Source organism: Cyphomyrmex costatus, unplaced genomic scaffold (genome assembly GCF_001594065.2).
Source record: "Cyphomyrmex costatus isolate MS0001 unplaced genomic scaffold, Ccosl1.0 scaffold29, whole genome shotgun sequence".
Classification (NCBI taxonomy): Eukaryota; Metazoa; Arthropoda; class Insecta; order Hymenoptera; family Formicidae; genus Cyphomyrmex; species Cyphomyrmex costatus.
This window is the reverse complement of record NW_017277017.1, coordinates 1,170,320-1,187,496: the sequence shown is the minus strand read 5'-3', so window position 1 is coordinate 1,187,496 and position 17,177 is coordinate 1,170,320. Positions and strand designations below refer to the sequence as shown.

Below are 17,177 nucleotides of genomic sequence, written 5' to 3'. Positions count from 1 at the left end.
GAGAGAGAGAGAGAGAGAGAGAGAGAGAGAGAGAGAGAGAGACTGGGATCATGAATATCGAAAGAACGGCGACAAAAACGATCGCGATCGGACGCAATCTATTTTCCGCGCTGTTGCGCCGAAAGCGGGTCGCTAAGTTGCGTGTGAAAACCGTAACAAAAATAATCTCGGTGTGCAATAAGGAGAATATTTACCATACGAGGCAGACATTCGAACGACATTCTTACACGCTTATTGGACAAATACATTTTTCTCAATCTTGGTTGAATTTTGTGCAAGAAACGCAAAAAGACTAGACTTTCTAGAAAAAACTGACATTTCGGTGTATATAAATATTAACAGCTATATATTAATCAACTGTCATCCATATAAACTGTCATCCAGGGAAACTCGAATATTTTATTATTTAACTTTCTGTGGAAATTCAGTATAAAAAAAAATATATCCATCTTCTATTAAAGTACGATATTTTAATTTAAACAGAAAAAACCACTGTATTAAAAAATAATACCTACACTAATGGACATACATACTTTAATGAAGATAAAAAATTTATTCAGAATTTTTTATTTCCTATGCGGGTTATATTAATTCTTGCTTATTTAAAATTTAGTTAATTAATATCCAATTATATTCTATTTAAGCTATTACAGTCAATAAGAGAGTAAATGATTTGCTCTCTTTATTTTTACTGAATAATTTTGTAGAGAAGAGAAATTATACTGCTGTATAAACGTATCTTATTTAATATACCAATATAAATAAAATCATGTCACAGCAAAGATATTTTGCGATAACGTCTTTCTGTACTGCATAAAGTTATTTCAAAGCTAGGTTAAGCAAATATTCCCCTTTCGACCTTTATACTTTTGAAACAATATAATTAGCATAAATTCAATTCGTATTCGCGTTTGCTTATTTAATATACTATACATATACGGGAAGTTTATCCGCAACAGGAAGTAATTTCCTTTATTAATGGCTGAATTCAAAGTGGTTCTCATAAAGGAGCTAATTATAGACATCATTAAGCTGATTTAGTGCTGATAAAATTCCTCCCCGTTTGTTCCGGCTTGGCGTCTATATGAAAATTCTTTAGAAACGCGCAAGACTGCTGCTCTTAGGTCGCGGCGCGTCAAGTTCAATTGAATGACTAATTATTATCGAGAAATGAATTTGGCGCGTGCCCGTACTTACTCGCATGAGCTCATATCGCCGTATTTTTCTTCCTTCCGGGACTTTCTTTACACTTCTATTTGTAGATATAAGAAGGAAAAGTATACTGGCAGTTTCGCCGCGTAACTCGTTTCTCCGCAAACGCCATACCCTCTCGAGCACGCTGCAAACACGTTTAACAACCATATCGATTGAAATATCGCGAGTATTCCACCGTTTGAAAGAGGAAAAACGATGAGATCAGAAATGTTTTATCGCACGAGGACTGCAGTCGGATATATAAAAAAAAAAAAGAAAAGAAAGAAATCTATAAACTTTATATATTTAACATAGTTAAAACACGTGCAATTTTCTAGACAGCACGTTACCGCGGTTGTGGTTAAATAAATATTTATCCGTCGTGTATTATAAATATAATATTCATGGATGTGAGGAAGAGGTGGAAACTGACTTGCGGAAGTAATCTTGTTGAATATGCATCAACTATCTCGTTCCCTCCCCTATATATCTTATAACGTGATCATTCGTTTCATAATTCACAAGAAATCCCGTGCACAAACAGAAATGTCAGTGTCTAATAGGGAAAAAAAAAAAGTTACGTAAATGGACGTCTGACACTGAAATGACATTGAAAAGTAACTAATTATAATTAAAATCTCGAGTACCGTCTCGATTTATGCAAGAATATAAAATTAAAGAGAAAAAAAAGGAAATTTACGTAAATTATTCGTGTGTACAATATTTTAACACGACGCGCGTGATATATTGTCATTCAAGTGTGAGTGCGTAAACGCATTTGCTTTTCAGGAAAGTTATTTTTCCCCGTTTGATAACGACTCTTATCGAGTATGCTATTACGTGCAACTGGAAAGGTTCGTTTACACCGTTGCAATTTCGGGGTCATACAAATAATATATAGTGCAAATCTCAACTATTTATACCAACCATGCAGATTGACTTCTACGAATTGCGTAGAATCTGACCCCCTATTAGAGAATTATCAATTATTCGTCCGGTCGCAGAAATACATTACTCTTCAAATAACAAGATAGAGCATTTTTCGCTCGAAAAATTCCTTCTTGGTTTCTCATTGACGAAGTCCGTTGTACCAAGACGTTCGTCAGCTTCGCCAGCAGAAAGCGACTTTATATGAGACGCGATGAAATTCGCGCTCGCGTTCACCGCAAAATTAATCTGTAACGCCGAAAGCATATTCATACAGAAGATATTAAGTCAGAAAAGAAACCATTTGTATTTGGCCATTATGTACGTGAGTCCGATTTACATGGATGTAATTATGCGCGATCGACAAAATAGGGCAGGCAAATCGTATTACGCAAGTGGCAGTCGCCGTAACACAATTTGATACACATGCGGAAATACTAATTGAATTTCTTGATTAGAATATCCCAGTTGTAATCCGTAATATCTGCGGGAAAGTAGAATTCAATTAACGCGATTCCGTTGTAAGCGACTGGCCCGCGGAACGTATTTATGTCGCATGAAACGCGTATCACACGGTCCCGTTGAGTTAATCTGTCCAATTAATCGAATGTTAAAAATGAAAGAAAAATAAACGCAAACTTCCTCCCCTTCCGTTGTTATGTTTATTGTCAATATGCTGCAGTAAAATAATACATTTTCATATATGATAAAACAACATTATTGAAGCCCCTGCATTATTGTACCTGTGCGCTACGCGAGCGTACAAATTATGCCAGTTGCGTGACCGTTTCAAACAAACGTCGCCGATAATGCGGTGACATTCGCAAATCTCGACCGACCACGCAAACGCAGGGACCTCCGTTACGATGGGAACGCCTGTTTCTATTGTACTCGTGAAAACCTAAATTAACAATTTATTTGCCCGGCATAGAGTTGCGGAAGCATCGCGATAAGGTGCTTTATTTAAATGTTCAAAGCATAGTGTCCTAGTAAGAGATACGAGTATGCAAATAAACTGATACAATATCCAACTCAAATAAAACTCAAAATTAACAATGTCAGTCTGATAAGATTTCATACCAATATTAAATATCAAAATTGACGTGTATATAATATTTTTTATATTATATATATATATATATATATATATATATATATACTTATGCTTATGCATATTATATTGTGTGATTGAACACTTACCAAAAGATCCGTTTCGGAAAAGCGGAGAAACATTTAAATATCATTAAAAAGAGATGTCTACACGGAGAAAAAAAAACCGTTTTGATTAAATATCAGTTTTGCTGAAATATCTATGTATAAAATAGGTAATACAGATCAGAGAAAATAATTTATTGAGTCAAATTAAAATAATTATACACGATGCTCTCAGAATATCAAAACTTTTAGCAGCATTGCACGTCATTTAATCATTTTGATGTCCGAACAAAATTATTTTTAGATTTGTATCAACCTAAATTTTTAAATACTTCAGCAAAATATCGTTTTTTCTGTCTCTCTCTAGGCGCAATTTTATCAACACGCACACAGCTGTAATTACACTGCTCTTGGCAAGCCATTGTCAAGGCCTTAACTACCAACTTTCCAATGCCATAGACAAGCCTTTTCGTAACAATTGATAGGATCATAATAATAACAACCACGGCGTCAAATTATGTTCATCCGGCGATAGTTGATTAACATAACAGTCTGAAACTATGTATTACGTTCTAACATCAACACGATAATCGCACCATCAGTTGGTGTGACTTTTCAGCTCTTACCAGACACATAGAGCTCTTTCTAGCTTTCTTTGCACTTATCATTAACTGAACATTGATATGCAGACAAAAGAAAAGGAACTCGCGAACGATCCAGCGGGCGATGAATCGGCCGTGATTTATCAGCCAACGTTGGATCTAATCGTGAAAAAAGAAAAGTTAATTAGGGTCGCACAGATGCTTTCCTTCCGGCGAATGCAATTATAAGCGGTATTTCACCCGAGACTTGTTTCTTCTGCATCACCGCCGGTCGCTGATGCATTTTTCTCGAATCGTAGCCCGTTCGCGCCGTATAACGACAGGACTTTAATGACTTTTGTCGCTTCGGAATTAGGAGGATCAGCCGGTGCCGTGGTGGCGTCTAGACTGAGCGACATACCCGAATGGAAAGTTTTGTTGCTAGAAGCCGGCCCGGACGAACCACCGGGTGCTGATGTTCCCAGTATGGTGGCAACATTTCTGGGTAAGTTTCAATTGGACTCTCCCTGCATACATAGCGCTGTTGTTCTGTTATCTGTACCACGTTCAAACCTCGCCGCGATAATAAGTATTTAAGGTGTAGTTTTATTTTGATTTTTACTTTATCGTTCAACATGCAAGTGAATATCAGAAATGTGTATAAGATATAAAAAGCGCGAGAGTTTTTTTTCGTCTTTCATTCATTTAAATTCGATCTTTTCCTGTAGAATATTTCCATAAAATAATCTCTCTTTTCATTTTCAATGTTCGTTAATTATGCTATGAAATAAAATTTCGAGCGTGTCTGTTTAAAATTCAATAAGAGCTAATATATTATCATTTATTAGCATCTCTGAAGCTTGATTTTAATCAGAGCGCCACGCATTTAATTCAACGATAATTTTATTAAAAGAGAATCGATGTCAAATTAGTTACGATAAAATCTGTAAGGACATAGTGAAACAATTCAGCACGTGTATCTGAGATATATCGACGGGTCTGGAATAATGCGAGTAATCATATCGCTTTTATTTAAAACATACGAGTGTTCCGAGCACCTCCGAGAGGAAATTGTTGCTGTGCTCATCTGGAATCTATATTATTGCGAGTGCTGTGTTACGATCCGTTGCGGGCTTTACGCATGTTAAAACGATCTGACAATTTTGCCGATAGGAACTGTCATTGACTGGCAGTATCAAACCACGAACGAGATGAACGCTTGTCTGTCAGACGGCGGATCCTGCAGTTGGCCGCGTGGTAAAAATCTAGGTGGGACGTCCGTTCACAATGGTATGATGTATATGCGGGGCCACGCGAAAGATTTTGACAATTGGGCGGCCATGGGCAATCACGGATGGAGTTGGCGCGATGTAAGAGAAAGATCCCATAAACTTGTTATGATAATAGACTATTTCAAATGTTTTAAATAATCTAAATACAGACGAATTAAAATGAAAGGCAAAATTGAAATTATTCAGACTCTGTCTCTTTAAATTGCAATACCTATTACAATAATGAAACACTATAGAGAATGAAAGATACAAACTAACCGTTTCATGTCGACGTAATTATTCAGTTATAACTTGTCGAACTAATAAAAAGTGCTGTAAAAGTACAAGTTACAATATAATTAGCATATGCTATCCATGATATTAAAAGTCTCGTAGTTCTACAAAACGATATTTAGAAAAAGAAAATTTTGCCGGTGCAGTTTTTCACAAATATTGATCTCTAAAAGTTCTCAACTCCGGGATATTTGAAGAGATCGAATAAGAAATACATTCGCAAGAAATAATGGCCGATCTTGTTTAGGTCTTGCCGTACTTTACGTGTTCCGAGAACAACACGGAGATCCGTCGAGTTGGTCGCAAGTATCATTCGACCGGTGGTCTGCTAACCGTTGAGCGGTTTCCGTGGCAACCTGAAATCACAAAAGACATCCTCGCCGCGGCAGCTGAAAGAGGATACCCGATTAGCGAGGATCTGAATGGTGACCAATTTACAGGCTTCACTGTGGCTCAAACCACAAGCAAGAGTGGTGTCCGAGTGAGTAGCGCCTCAGCGTTCTTACGACCGAATCGGAATCGACGCAATTTGCACATCTCGCTAAACGCCACTGTTACAAAGATCTTGATCTCAAATAACAAGGCCGTTGGAGTCGAATTTTATCAAGTTAGTATACGCGTTTATATTCTCTTAACTCGACGATCATAACATTTTCCTTTATATTTCATCCTACATTAAAAACTTATTTGAATATGTATTGAATTTAATAATTATTATTCCCTCAAATAATATTATTCGCTAATATGATGTAATATATTAAGAGCTGTGCTAAAATGTTAGAAACTTTATTTAATAGAAAATCACTTCATTATTATTCATTGAATATTATTTAATTTAATCTAATTTTAAAGTCCAACTTAATTATGGATCTAGAATATATCTAGATATTATATTCGAGTTTTCAATACGTACTTATAAGTAAGAGAGATGTGTGGGATGAAATTTTAATTTCTATCATTTTTCATAGAAATCAAAAATCATTTATCACAGATTAATAATAACAGTAATAATAGAATTAACAAGACCTTTCAAATTATTATTATTATTATTATAGTTATAGCAATAAATAATATAAATCTATTTTCAAATATTCAAATACTGTATGATTGACAGATGTAATTTTTATGGATTCCGGAAATCCTGCTTGTTACAAAATCGCGAGCAAGAGGTTTTTTTATCGAAAGTTACAGCAAAACACGCTGCAACTTTTATAAATACGCTAAATACGTCACGCTTGAAAAATTTGTATTATGCACGAGTGGGAATTTTGCCGAGGGTCTTATTTTATTGTTTTAGCTTATATTAAGATATAATACAACGCTCTAGTAATCATGCGCAAAAGTTGAACAATGCAAAGTCATTTTCACGGATATTAAAAACTTTTGTTTCTTCGTTCGCTGAAGTTTCAAGTTTTTCGTGTGCACACTAATAATTATATGTATAATAGTCGATATCACATAATGAAGTCACTTTACATGGGTATATTAAAAAGATAATTTTTATCTCACTCGCTGCAGCTATAAGTTTTTCATGCGCAAATCAATAATTACATAATAGCTGATAGCTCATGCGCAGATTTCGCTTAAAAGAGTCACTTTCACGGATATTAGAGGACAATTTTTATCTTGTTTGCTGCATTTATAAGTTTATCATGTAAAAATCAATAATCAATTTGTCGTACTTTATTTTATATTGACATCTTTAGATATTCGAGAGTGAATTATAAAAGCCCATACTAACCCAGTTTGAGCTTGATTTAGTGTTTTCATTAATTAATAGTTACGACGCGTTAAATTCCGCAAAATGTACACGTTGTTGAAACTAGACGGGACATAATATGACGATATCGCGCGGCATCGGGGAACTTTGCTTTTTGTCGGAGTAGTTACCGGCACTTAAACGCGAAATCAAGTTCGCGCTCTAAAGCGCGTCGGTGAGTTTGGTGATGTGAGTTTCAATGAACGCATCTTCAGGATGGTGAACTTCGAGTTGCCCGCGCCACAAAGGAGGTAATCGCCTCCGGTGGTGCCGTAAATTCGCCTCAACTGTTGCTACTCTCCGGAATCGGGCCGAAGGAACATCTAAGGGCGATGAACGTCACAGTCGTCAAGGATCTTCCAGGTAAGCAATCCATTCATCGTACGTAAATCATTATGAGTAAGATGATGTACCTCTCAGAGAAGATAATAATCCTCCGACAGAATTTAGCGTAATTCATCGATGACGCATGAAAATTTATTATTCGATTCGTAATTAGCATTATGACGATAGCATCAAGTCTCTCGTTGGATATAAATTTAACAAAGTCAAACAAGAGTCAAGTGCTGTTGAAAGAAAATTAATTAGGCATTGGAGAAAATCAGTTCTTAGATTCTTCGGAGCATCTTATTTAAAGTATGACCGAGATTAATTCTCGCGGATATAGATTCAAACGTCTACGTTAATTACGAAAAGCGTAAAGCTTTCGTTCTTATTGAACATAAATGACGGACACGAGTGTCAAGTCGACGATTGATCGAGTCACCAACCGGAATAATTACGTCAAAGTCGATAATTACGTTTTTAATTAACTGAGCCACTTTGCTCCAGGTGTCGGAGAAAACCTGCATAATCACGTGTCGTACACTTTATCGTTCACCATTAATCAATCGAATTTGTTCGACTTGAACTGGATGTCTGTCGCGGAATATCTCGCCTTCCAAAAAGGACCGATGTCGTCGACTGGCTTGTCACAACTGACCGGGATGTTACCGTCGACCTACACAACTAAGAATCATCCTGATATTCAGCTGTTTTTCGGTGGCTATCAGGCAGCCTGTGCAAGCACCGGTGAAGCGGGTATTACCATGGACAATAATGGTCGCAGAATCAGCATATCGCCAACAATGACACAACCGCGTAGTAAAGGTAAGCGAACGTAATTAGCCGCCGAAGTACCAGACTCCCGCCTGCAAAAATTAACTAATTATATGGTAATTTCAATCAATTTATCATTGATCACCGACCACCATAAATTCCGTCCGTAATTTAACGCGGGAATGATAGGACTGGTCGGGAAATGATGATCGTCCGCGATCGTGGTTATCACCGGGAAAATTTCTACAAATTGATTAATCAATACTTTCACGTTGCGTCTCGGTGGTCCGTGAAATTTCGATGAATTTCGACAGTCAATGTATCGCACGTCAATGTAGCGTACTGTTCTGTCACCGATTAACCGCCACCAATAAACGAACTTGGCCGCAGGGAAACTACGTCTCGCCAGTAACAACCCTCTCGAGAGTCCAATCATTTGGGGCAACTACCTGAACGATTCTATGGATGTGCAGATCCTCGTGGAGGCTATCGAGATTTCGTTGTCCCTCGCCAAAACCAGTGCCATGGCCAAGTACAATATGACTCTGATTAATCAACCATTGCGACAGTGCTCCAAATATCAATATTTGAGCAAAAAATATTGGGCTTGCGCCGTGCGCCAGAACACCGGCCCGGAGAATCATCAGGCGGGTTCCTGCAAGATGGGTCCACCTAATGATCCCATGGCCGTAGTCGATAATCGATTGAGGGTACGTGGCATCGGGAATCTCCGGGTGGCCGATACGTCCATTATGCCCCAGGTAGGTATTTCTGTAATCGCGAGAATATCGCGAGTGTTGATGCGTTTTTTCTTCTTTTTTTTTTGCTTTTACTGTACTTACTGAACATCAAATGGACGATCATTAACGAAGATCGTGAGATACACGAATTTTTTCATTGCGAAGATTCTTTTTTACGATTAAAGTGCTATTATCGTTTGAATGTACGTTAGTCATGAAGTTTTTAATCATTCGTTGGGATTCCTTATTACGTAAAGCCTATTTTAGAGACTCTATAAATTGTGTTAGAGATAGTAAAAAGTGTTTAAAATAGTATTTTATCTTATAATCTTATGCATCGTGTAATATGAGAGATAATTGAAGAATCCAATTACGTATTATATAAATATAAATCATATATTAAAATTGTATAACATTAAAGTTATAAATAAAAATGCACCAGATTATTATTCTAAAATCTTAGAAAAATTATAAATTATTTAAAGTTAGATTAACAAATTTATAAGCTTTCATATGATTGTCATCTGACAATCTGATAGTTATAATCTATGTTCGTCTTATTCATTTCTAGCTCTAATTTAATCTTTTAATATATTGTATAATGTCTTTAAAATATGTTGTTTTATGTATTCATAAAATTCTGTGAAAGCTCATTTTAAAACATTTTTATAATCTAACGTGAAAATTAAAAGAAAAGATATATAGAATAATGATTTCTTTTCAAGGTAACATCCAGCAACACGGCAGCCCCGGCCATGATGATCGGCGAAAGGGCAGCTGCGTTCATCAAGTCCGACTGGGGTGTTGCCGGTACACAATGGTACGGGAATGACAAAGAACCTTGCCCCATAGAGAAACACAATCATCCTTGGATGCATCATTAGTCACCAGCAATTTACCATGTTTCCTAGTTCACGCGCGACGATCGACAGTACGCTGGACCTGTTACTTTGGGGGATCAAGTACATCGACTGGGATCAAGCAATATGGTAGCCCGGGCTCTCCACGATCTATCTAGTCTCTTATTGCATCCATCAATGCGTATTCCGCAGCCTAAAAAAAAGTCGGCAAGAACGCGATCAAAGGCAAGGACTTTCTGGAAGATTCCTGTAGGCTGCGATATCCTTTCTCTCTCTCTCTCTCTCTCTCTCTCTCTCTCTCTCTCTCTCTCTCTCTCTCTTTCTCTTCGGTATGATCGAGCGATCGAGCCGGATACATCCCGCTCGATATAGCTCGAGTGTGCTATATTAGAACTCAAAATTATATTGCAAAGTACAATTATTGTTACTAACGCAGCGAATCGTACGACTGATGGCAGTCGTCGTCTCGCTGTACCGCCATGTCTTAATTTCCAGTTAGGAATTTCCTAAGATTGTGTCTCGTAGCATCGCAGCTAGTCGAGAGATCTGTCATCAATCAATTAGCTGTGACACAACGAGCATAAATCTCCGTACAACTTATAAGTATATTGTTACTATTATTATTAATTCCTTCAACAATTTTTTGTTGTTTTTAGTTACTGTATGCATTAAGAGGTTATAATTATGAAAAAGTTGAGATGTACATATTATGCTACAATAATCTTTTTCCATATCGCATACATAGCTTTCAATATATAACTGTAATAGCATGTAATACCATTATGGATGTCCTATTAAAATAATAACCAAAGACAGATTCTGGTACCTGGTACATCAACCGCCAAAAAACATAGTAATTAATTGTTAACAAAAAATATGTAAAAAAAAAAACGAAATGAATTATAAATATGGATAGTTCGGCCACTCTCGAATCGTCCGAGTGTAAATCAAAATATTGTAAATAAACAAGATTGCATAGTAGCACAGACCAAATACAGAATAACCGCTGCTTCCAGCCGATCCTATAATGTTATTATGAATTGCATTTACATGTCGTAAATAAATGCAATAATCATAAATAAATGCGGTCTCAAAAGATAAACAATTGCTTGCCGTAACAACTAAATATTTATTGAAATTAATCCGCCTATATAAAGTAATTTGATAAAAACTTTAAACAATTAACGCTTACAAAAGTTTTATGTGCAATACACATGCTTTTACTCTAACTTCCGGAATGCAAATGGGTTCAGCGGAAACACAGGTTATAATAGCTGGTATCTATTTTATTTGCGCTATTTTAGTGACAGACTATTCGTCATTTTTCTAAAATGATAGCACGTGCGGTGATATACAAGTGTGACAAGCAGGGGTTATAACAAGCGCCGTTATTATCGTTTTTATGTTATATGCGTTGAGCACTTAATCACAGCTAGACATTTCACGGTATGTGCATACGTGCATATGCATATATGCGAAACGGGTATATAACAAAGCGACAACAAAACGGATGCCGCAATCAGGTAGTAAAAGCCGAGCACAACGGACAATACTCCTTACAACAATCTTATTCACGGAAAATGGTACGTTATTATTCTACCGATGTATCGCTTGTCAATTGTATTAGATGTGAAAGAAAAAACATTTTTTTAAATTAATCATAATAAAAGTAGAAATATTACAAAAACAAAATCAAGTTTTAAAAATTTAAACTCAAAGTCTCGTTACAATAAGTAAGAAAATCAAATAATAGTAAAAATAATAGTAAATATATCAAATGACTTCTTTACTAAAACTTTTTTTCAATATTTTGAAAAATGGAAACAGGTAACTAGTATATTTAAATAAAATAATATTTGTCTATTGTAATAAATTTCTCCAATTAGAATTTGACAAAATTCAATAAAGTTAATCGAGAGAATTATATGCAAGACTTGATATTAAATCCTCGTAGATTATTACGGTTATTCGTAATTTGATTGCGAGAGTAAAGTGATTTCACAACAGTAATGGCCGTGATATTCACAAAATAATGGAGCATCGTTCTACGGTTTATACGACGCATAAACTCGAGATCAACATTCTTAAGTGCCGCAATATATTTAGTCGTGTAAACTATACGTTATATGGTATTATAGAACATGTACTCGTTGGACTACGATGTGCCGGAAGCACCATGTTCGCCGCCCTTCTCCGTAAACGGACCCTCATTGACCGATGTCTGCAACGGCAATTCAGCCACTTTGTTTCTGTCTATGATAAACATGTTAGCTGCCTATAGCTCAATAATTAACGGAATGTGCGACCGAATCACGCCCATCAAGAGACCACAATTTATTTACGACTTCATTGTCGTTGGAGGTAAGATAATCAATTTATTCATGAACGTAATGGACTATTAAAACCTATCTATCAAGCAATTTAACAAAACGTTTCGCGAAATTATGTTCAGTGAACGTAGAAACTCAACATTTATCTCTAAATCGTATCAATTAAAATCAGCATTAAGATGATGTCTATTTCTAAACGATTTGGGATGTTGGAGAGATATTAATTCACGATGGCTAAACTAATGGGTATTCAATATTGTGTTTTTAATTCAGGTGGTGCAGCCGGATCAGTCGTAGCAGCTAGACTGAGCGAAATTAAGAACTGGAACGTGCTACTTGTAGAAGCTGGACCAGACGAGTTACCTGGCATGCAGATACCGAGCAACCTTCAACTCTATCTCAGTAATTTATCTTGATTTCTTCATAGCTGCTAATATTAGTAATTGTTTGCGATTAATTTCAATCGTGCGATATTACAGATACCAAACTGGATTGGAACTATAAAACCACGAATGAATCGTACGCATGTTTGAGATATAACGGTAGTTGTAGCTGGCCAAGAGGTAAAAATCTCGGAGGATGCACTTCTCATCATGGTATGGCGTATCATCGAGGCCACGCGAAAGATTATGACAGATGGATGGAAATGGGAAACGCGGGATGGTCATGGAAAGACGTATGGAGAAAACGTTACTATTAAATTCTTCACGATATCACATAAATCATTATTAATTGTTGTACATTAGGTGCTGCCGTACTTCTTTAAATCGGAAGACAATAAAGAAATTGGAAGAATCAGGGCAGAAGATCACGCTACTGGAGGTCCAATGACGGTCGAAAGGTACAAATGTCAGTTTTCCTAAGTTCGTGTCATGCAGAAGAAACATTAAGGTCGCAATTTGTCCAGTAGAATTTTACTCTGAAAAAAGATACGAATGAATTTAAACTGTTTTTTACTTTAAATGACGTAAACAGTTATGACAGCGATAAAAAGAGTGTGAGAATTAAAATAGCATAAAAACTATGGCAAATCAACATTTTAGATTTCCTACTGTTTACGTTATTGGTTTATGTTTTCTACTGTGATTCGTTTACTGCTTAAGTTCTTTTTGTGTGTGCCCATAGCCTTTATACTACTTTAATTTTCACACTCTTTGTCGCTTCATAATTGTTTTTATCGTCATTTAAAATAAATGAATTTAAAAAAAACAATCTGAAGATATTTGTCTTTTCTTCAGATTAACAATTTTACGGAATAAATTGTGATTGTGTGTGTGCTGTGCGCGATTACCGTAAAAAATCCCTTGATATCTGTTATATACCTAATTAGTTATTCTTTGAAAATTAGTTTTATCATCAAAGAATATTTTAACGCATTTATCTCTATCTATCGCAATTAGCGTAGCTGATCCGGATTCATTAAACAGGATCTGTGCGTTGAGAACTAAAGCGTGTCTCTGACGTAATCCCTATAGTTTCCCCACCGATTTAATTGATCTACACGTACGAATTAAACTCTCTGATTACTTTCATTAATAGATTCCCCTGGCAGCCGCAATTCGCTTGGGACATATTGACGGCTGCAAAAGAGACAGGTTTAGGAGTCAGTGAGGACTTAGTGGGCCAGAATATCACGGGTTTTACCGTGGCACAAACAATCAGCAGAAATGGCGTCAGACTTAGTACCGCCAGAGCTTACCTGTGGCCCAACAGGAATCGTAAAAATCTACATGTGGCTCTAAACGCGATTGTGACGAAAGTCAATACGATGAAAAATTCATCAAAAGTGAAAACCGTAGGAATCACTTTCATCATGGTGAGTGGACACCCCATATTTCTCGAGCTTCTACGAACGCAACTTCGCAATTGCATCTTCATGAATAAACGATGATTTGTCCCGAGTCACACGGCTAGATGAACGACTTACAATTTGCAGAACGGCCAGCAATACAACGTAATAGCGAAGAAGGAAGTGATTCTTACGGCTGGAGCTATAAATTCGCCTCAGCTTCTGCTCCTATCGGGTATTGGACCGAAGAGACATCTAGACTCCGTGGGGATTCGCACGGTCGTCGATCTGCCGGGAGTCGGTGAAAATCTTCACAACCATGCGTCGTATGGCGTGGATTTTAGTCTCAGTGAAACGCACATAGATGAACTAAATATAAACAATGCCGATACATATTTATACAACCAAACCGGTCCATTAGCGTCTACAGGATTGGCCCAGGTCACCGGCATACTAGCGTCTAACTATACTACCGCTGATGATCCGGACATTCAGTTCTTCTTCGCTGGCTATCAAGCTATTTGCAACACGGACGGCAGGATTGAGGACTTGAAAATGTACGACAACAAACAAACTGTTAGATTTATCGCCGTAAATATTCAAACGTTAAGTAGAGGTAAGTCAATAACTATGTAACTCAGTTTTTGCTATAGGTAAATAGCGCAATATTAGCATAAAAATACTGATAATAATGTAAATAGCTACGTAGCCAGGCTACATGATGAACAAGATTTTAAAACAACACTTCCAATTTTTTCTATCAAATATTCCTCATCGAAATTATTTTAATATATTTTTTATTTACAATCGCATTAAAAGAAAATCGATATATTATAATTGCATTCTAATTATAATTAAAGTATCAACAAATAAGTATCAAGAATAAAGTTTCAACAAATTAAATAAAATTAGAAAATTGTATTATTTTCTATAAAGAATGAAAATTTTACTGTCGCATTTAAACATATTTTACTGATAAATTCTAGGTCGTCTAATATTGGCCTCAAAAAATCCTTTAAGTCCTCCGATTATCTGGAGCAACGATTTAGCGCATCCGCAAGATCGATCGATTATTTATCAGGGTATTCAGTATATCTTAAAGCTATCGCAAGCAGAAACGATGAAGAAGTACAACTTAAAAATGATAGATACTATCATCCCAGAATGTGAACAGTACAAAAAAAATGGAGAAATGAATTATGCGTACTGGGATTGCAAATTTCGATACGACACCAGGCCTGAAAATCATCAGGCCGGTACTTGCAAAATGGGCCCTTCCTCGGATCCCATGGCTGTCGTTAATCCAGCTCTCAAAGTTTATGGCATAGATGGTTTAAGAGTGGCCGATGCCTCCATTATGCCACAGGTAAAAATCTCGATATTTTACAAACATAGTTAATTAGTATTTATATAATCATAAGCTTTTTTTTATTAATTTGTATCTAAAAACTAATTTAACATTGCACTCAATATAATTTTTATGAAATTTGTTTATATACAATATCCTAGAAAAAAGGTTCAATTAATATCTCTATATCACTTGTAATCAACTAATTTCTTTCTATTTCTTAGATGATTTCCGGTAATCCCGTTGCCTCGATCAATATGATCGGTGAGAGAGTCACTGATTTCATCAAGAACGATTACAAAGTGATGAACAATTAAATAAAGAAGATTAAATGAAAACTGCCTTTTAATACCAAAGAATTAGATGTAGAATTAATTTTTATTTTTACCGCGTTATGCTTTTTATAATCGTAACATAATTTTTTGTGAAATTTAATAAAAATATACATGTTTATATAGAGCTTTGTTTTTCTCTGTACCTTGTCAGTCATTGCATTTACGTTTATACTGACTTTGGATAACAGTTACAACAATAAAAATAAGATGAAAATTTATGAATGAACAGTTTTGTTTTACGGAATTTACTCTTGCTGTCATAATAATGAAGCCAAGTTAAATTATAACCGCTGTGACAAGTTAATTTAAAGCATTTCATAAAATAGTACATGTTGGTGCAGATCATATAACTTGTTTATACAGCTTTAACTTGAATTATTCATGCCATAGTTATTTCTATATTAAACATTGAAATATGAAAGTTGATCTTAACTGCCTAGAAATAAACTACCTTAAATACTTAAGTTAAATCAGATTCCATTCGACCGAGTTGCACGCTATCTGGGTTAGCAAAACGATTGAAAATTATCACTTAATTTAATTGTCGACGAAATCGAAGTCATTTCGCTCGTCTTCGCAGATAGCTTCTATGGCACCGCAAAAGAATACGTCCCAGCAGTCTCAAAGGATCCACTTACGATATCTTACGTCTCAATTATTAAGATGGAAAGGGGATAAAACGAGGGAATGTACCTTGGAGGAGGTCACGGCGGCGGAATAGACCGGTACGGACGGATGCCCGTTAGGACTCGGAGAAGCTGGAGAGAGCTGGGCACTCGACCTCCTTAGACTCGCGTGCTTACACGAGAGCGATTTCGTAACCCTTCGCTTGACCTCAGTAGCTATTCACCCATCTGAACCTTTCGAGATCGAATGCGCTTGCCTCCAGAGTGCATTAAATCCGATGAACCGCTCGGAAGATCTATCTATATAATTGGGCTGCTATTCAGAACAGATAATTGATTCGAATATCAAGAAAACTCGCCTCCACCACCAAATTATGTTAATACAATTATCCTGAAATGTTTCTAAGTAAAAGAACCCACCTCGAATACACGTAATCGTAAGAGCGCCAAAAATATTTTCACATTTTACAAAAAATGTCATGCAAGCTCCTTCTGCTCGCTAAAATAATATGCATTTGCAATAACTATTTCAGTTGATTTTTCTGTCCCGATAATATAACTTGCCGTTCACCTATATTCTATCTATATCTATTCTTCGAGTTGCTGAACCTATTGTGCACGTTATTTATACGAGTTCTGCATGCTGTGAATTGCTATTATAAGGAGTGTCCTTGAATTTCAACACGTCGTGATGCCGAGAACGTGCTCGCTCCTTCGACGAGAGAATGTCAGATCAGGTCACTCGAACGCATCCGGAATAGTACACGTTCGTATCTGATATGGAGCATGTAGAGCAAATGACAATGAGCTAACGCCTTCAAGGTATGGTTTCTTACGAAATCTTCGTCTGAGAAAGGCGATGATTTCGTA

General features: G+C 36.3%; 2 protein-coding genes across 2 annotated transcripts in view; both read left to right on the top strand.

The window, feature by feature from the left end:
- The window catches only part of LOC108775246 (glucose dehydrogenase [FAD, quinone]), a 24,845-nt gene extending 14,476 nt beyond the window's left edge, over positions 1-10,369 (top strand). Inside the window, exons 3-10 of the mRNA XM_018541551.1 lie at positions 4,234-4,362; positions 5,031-5,227; positions 5,670-6,029; positions 7,397-7,544; positions 8,013-8,330; positions 8,670-9,040; positions 9,745-9,839; positions 9,931-10,369. Coding sequence (XP_018397053.1) covers positions 4,234-4,362; positions 5,031-5,227; positions 5,670-6,029; positions 7,397-7,544; positions 8,013-8,330; positions 8,670-9,040; positions 9,745-9,839; positions 9,931-10,012 — 1,700 coding nt within the window. The 3' untranslated portion in view covers positions 10,013-10,369. The remainder of the gene's footprint in view (positions 1-4,233; positions 4,363-5,030; positions 5,228-5,669; positions 6,030-7,396; positions 7,545-8,012; positions 8,331-8,669; positions 9,041-9,744; positions 9,840-9,930) is intronic.
- Positions 10,370-10,495: 126 nt separating this feature from the next.
- Positions 10,496-15,697, top strand: LOC108775245 (glucose dehydrogenase [FAD, quinone]). The gene is made up of 9 exons (XM_018541550.1): positions 10,496-11,462; positions 12,018-12,240; positions 12,483-12,611; positions 12,689-12,885; positions 12,956-13,050; positions 13,749-14,025; positions 14,146-14,614; positions 14,985-15,364; positions 15,571-15,697. The coding sequence occupies exons 1-9, from the start codon at positions 11,328-11,330 to the stop codon at positions 15,661-15,663; spliced, it is 1,998 nt and encodes a 665-aa protein (XP_018397052.1). The 5' UTR covers positions 10,496-11,327; the 3' UTR covers positions 15,664-15,697.
- The last annotated feature ends 1,480 nt before the right edge of the window (positions 15,698-17,177 follow it).

Excerpts from the sequence above, each read along its gene's own strand:
- LOC108775245 (XM_018541550.1), top strand. The coding sequence starts at position 11,328 with ATGTGCATACGTGCATATGCATATATGCGAAACGGGTATATAACAAAG. Across the intron at positions 11,463-12,017 it reads AATCTTATTCACGGAAAATG|AACATGTACTCGTTGGACTA; the intron begins GTACGTTATTAT and ends ATGGTATTATAG. Across the intron at positions 15,365-15,570 it reads ATGCCTCCATTATGCCACAG|ATGATTTCCGGTAATCCCGT; the intron begins GTAAAAATCTCG and ends TCTATTTCTTAG.